The sequence below is a fragment of the Microtus ochrogaster genome, unplaced genomic scaffold (genome assembly GCF_000317375.1).
Source record: "Microtus ochrogaster isolate Prairie Vole_2 unplaced genomic scaffold, MicOch1.0 UNK17, whole genome shotgun sequence".
Taxonomy (NCBI): Eukaryota; Metazoa; Chordata; class Mammalia; order Rodentia; family Cricetidae; genus Microtus; species Microtus ochrogaster.
In genome coordinates, this window is record NW_004949115.1 from 3,487,417 (window position 1) to 3,491,392 (window position 3,976).

The window sequence follows — 3,976 nt, forward strand, 5'->3', positions numbered from 1 at the left end:
GATGGGGGAAGGGAGAAGAAAGGCGCAAAAAGGGAGCAGTCAGGGGGATGGGGGATGGGAGAAGAAAGGCGCAAAAAGGGGAGCAGTCAGGGGGATGGGGGATGGGAGAAGAAAGGTGCAAAAAGGGGAGCAGGGAGGGGGATGGGGCTTGGAGAAGAAAGCGCAAAAAGAGGAGCCAGGTGCAAGTGCGGGGGAAGGGAGAAGAAAGGGACAAAAAGGGGAGCAGGGAGGGGGATGGGAATGGGAGAAGAAAGGCGCAAAAAGAGGAGCCAGGTGCAAGTGCAGGGGGCAGGGAGAAGAATGTTGCAAAAAGGGAGCAGTCAGGGGGATGGGGGATGGGAGAAGAAAGGGACAAAAAGGGGAGCAGGGAGGGGGATGGGGCTTGGAGAAGAAAGGCGAAAGGCACAAAAAGAGGAGCCAGGTGCAAGTGCGGGGGCAGGGAGAAGAATGTTGCAAAAAGGGAGCAGTTGGGGGATGGGGGATGGGAGCAGGGAGAAGAAAAATACAAAATGGGTACAGGGAGTGGGATGGTAGCAGGGAAAAAAAGCTAAGATGAGAGGGGGAGGGAGCTGGGAGAGGGATGGAGAGAAAAGGCTAGTATGGAGGGGGATGGGTGTAGGGAGTGGAAAGCTGCTAAAGGGGTGCGGAGAAGGAAGCAGAGTAGATAGAGCAGGTGGGGGAGCAGCTTGAGGAATGGGAAGAGGAGGATGGTAGCTGAGTGGAGAGGGGGAGGGGATAAGAGTCAGGAATGGTACTGAAGAATGAGCCCAACTCTGAGGTGGTCTTTACTCTGGATGTGGTTAAGAAAATACCCAACCTGAATCCAGATTAAGGGCCATGGGTAACTTACCGGTAAAGGTTGCTGAGTTGATGAGGTAAATAGCTCTGGCACCCTCTTCCATGCGCGTCTCATCTTCTGCCCTGTATTCCTCTGCCTCCTCCATCTGGTTCTCCAATTCTTCCTGGTCCTCATCCTCCATGTCATCATCCGTGATGTCTTCATCCTCAGTGTCCTCATCCTCCTCGTCGTTGGTAGGGTACATAAGCCTTCTTTGATTGGCTATCCAGGCCACATCCCTCTCATACTCCTCCTCCTCCTCATAAATGTCATTTACAATTAACTGGAACGCCAGAAAACCTGCTGTGGCAGCAATGAAGATCAGCCACGCCAAAGACATCAGGATTTCTTCCAGGGAGTACTGCTCTAGTAAACAGCCTCTATTTCCATCACCTTTACCATCTGAGCCACTAGGGCCTCGGTCTGGCTTTTTCTTATCAGACATGGCACAAAAGAAACCAGCCAGAAGCTAACCTAAGTGAAGATAATTCCCGCAAGTCACAAGATGGCAGTTCAGCAGTTCACTTCTTAGATCCGTACAGGTTTATGCAGATTGAAACATTGCATGCTGGGAGAGGGGAAGGTAGGACCTCCCTCCTGCATGGAGAGAGGGCGGAGTGGGCGGAGTGAACTGGAGAGGGTGGAGTGAACTAGGGAGGGCAGAGTAAACGGGAACTATGTTCTCAGGTGGAAGGGTACAAAGCAGGAAGGAAAAGATATGCTAAGCCGGACGGTGGTGGCACACGCCTTTAATCCCAGCACTCAGGAGGCAGAGGCAGGCAGATCTCTGTGAGTTCGAGACCAGCCTGGTCTACAGAAGCTAGTTCCAGGATAGGCTCCAAAGCCACAGAGAAACCCTGTCTCGAAAAACCAAAAATAGAAAAAAGAAAATATATGCTAGAGCTGTAAGCGGGACTTTCAAAGGTTCCTACCCAAGACTAATGATGCCCTGTGAGAACGTTAAGCTCATTGGCTAAGAAATGAGCCTCCACAAATTTCACGTACCCAAGGAGTGATCAGGGTCTTCACACTTCTGGTGTTTTAGGAGCTAAGAGTTTGTTTCATTGTCCCATGACAATAGAACTGCTGTTTATTGTTTCTGTATACCAGGTTCTTTTGTACAGACACTGGGGTACTCAAGTCACTTTTGGACATCTTGTAGCAGGAAGGATACAAGCTTTTAGCACGAGGAAGCAGCTATACATTACTAACAATCCCCAAACTTCATACCCAAAAGAGAATGACTATAATGATTGTTCGGTCTCTTTAAGAGACAAGCCACAACCATTCCCATCCTGCTTGCAGCCTCAGAGACCTACTCCTCCTCTTCCTGTCCCCTTTCTTGGAGAGACTGCCAACTTCCTCCCTCTCTCCCTCTCCCCCTCTCCCCTTCACTCCCTCTCTTCCCCTTCTCCCCCTTTTCCTTCCCCTTCACAATCCATCTAATAAATGTCTAACTTAACTCCGTATGGTATGTTCGTTTATCCTTCTCCCCCCCTCCCCCCCACTACCGCTGATCTGCCGTGTGGTCTCGTATGCCATCCCTGCTTGGGACTGGCTGCTTTCTGGACCCCGGCAGGTTGCAGCAAACCCATCTGCATGGTGTGCCTATCTCTCTGCCCCTTGCCCACACACTGCTCACATGGCTAGCTGCTGGGGACGCCCAGGGGACCAGCCACCTTTGGAAACATGCTCCGTGGTGCACCCCAGCCCTTCCAGGACTGGCTGCTCTCGGGACCCGCTGAACAGTTAGCAGTATTAAAACTGCTCCTGGCCATCGCTCAGCAAAATTTGTGGCGCTGAACCTGGCCTGCCACTTTTGAGACACCAGGGTTGCTGCAAGGGATTCGTGGTTCAGTCTTGCCCTTCACCTCCACCAGCTTCACCATACAAGCCACATAGGGTGGGGTTATGCAGGAGAGACACTCAGGTCAGAGGATTATAGGAGTCATGAGAAGGGGTGGCAAAATTCTCTGTATACTAGTAGTCTCCGGGGGACTCAAAAATAAGGGCTTGTCATATTTGCATGTGGAAGCATTATTGACATTAGTTGGAGGGGTTCCATTCAAGGGATCTAATTTCAAATAAGAGAACCAAAAAGCCAAGGTCAAATTTAAAATTATGGACTGTTTTGCTCCCAGGATACTAATGACCTTAAAGGGTTTGTTTTTACATTGTGGGTGTCAGAGGACAGATAGCTATTCTTTCTTTTAAAAAGTGTTCTCACCTTACAGGAATGTGTAAAAACTATATATTAATTAGGTATTATGTTTAATATAGTAGACATAAACATGTTTTCTCTCAAACACATTATTGAGATTTTAAGTGTAAGTGTGTGTGTGTGTGTGTGTGTATGTGTGTGTGTGTGTGTGTCCAGATTTAACCATTAATCTGAGGTGCCTGGCTTCTCCTCCAGAGGAAAAAGGTTTCTCTTCTCTGATGCCAAGGTAACCCTGGAGTATTGTTTATCACACAATCTCTGAAGAATGTTTAACCATTAGGGTCTATGCTTTACCAAAACAAAACCACACCAGCTTGTTGATATTTGAAGGGATCCACTTCTGAGTTTGCATTGGTGTATGTTTTATGTATCTTCATTATGATATTTTGTTGACAGAGACTGCTTGTTTGTTTCCTGGCCTAGAGGACACAAATAATCACAAAGAAATTATATTAATTACAACACTACTTGGCCAATGGCTTAGGCTTCTTACTAACTAACTCATACATCTTAAATTAACCCATTTATATTATTCTGTGTATTGCCACAAGGCTGTGGCTTACTGGGTAAAGTTCTGGCATCTGTCTCCTTCAGCAGCTACATGGCATCTTTGCACCTCTGCCCCCCCCCGCCATCTTTGTTTGAATTTTACACCTGGTTTTACTCTGTTAATCCATTATTTGAAAGCAGCTTCTATATTAATGAATGGTGATAAAACATATTCACAGCATACAGAGGGAAATCCTACATCACCTCCCCTTTTTGCTGCCAAAGGAGACAGATGCCAGAAATTTACTTGGAAAGCCACAGCCTTGTAGTGAGACACAGAAGAAAATAAATGGATTAATTTAAGATGTAAAGGTTAATTAATAAGAAGCCTAAGCCATTGACCAAACAGTTGTTGTAATATGAAAAGC

General features: G+C 47.3%; 1 protein-coding gene across 1 annotated transcript in view; it reads right to left on the bottom strand.

Annotated features, from left to right (window-relative positions):
• Positions 1-1,283, bottom strand: part of LOC101992542 (tumor rejection antigen P815A-like) — a 5,750-nt gene extending 4,467 nt beyond the window's left edge. The window contains exon 1 of the mRNA XM_013353832.1: positions 851-1,283. Coding sequence (XP_013209286.1) covers positions 851-1,283 — 433 coding nt within the window. The remainder of the gene's footprint in view (positions 1-850) is intronic.
• Positions 1,284-3,976: the final 2,693 nt, after the last annotated feature.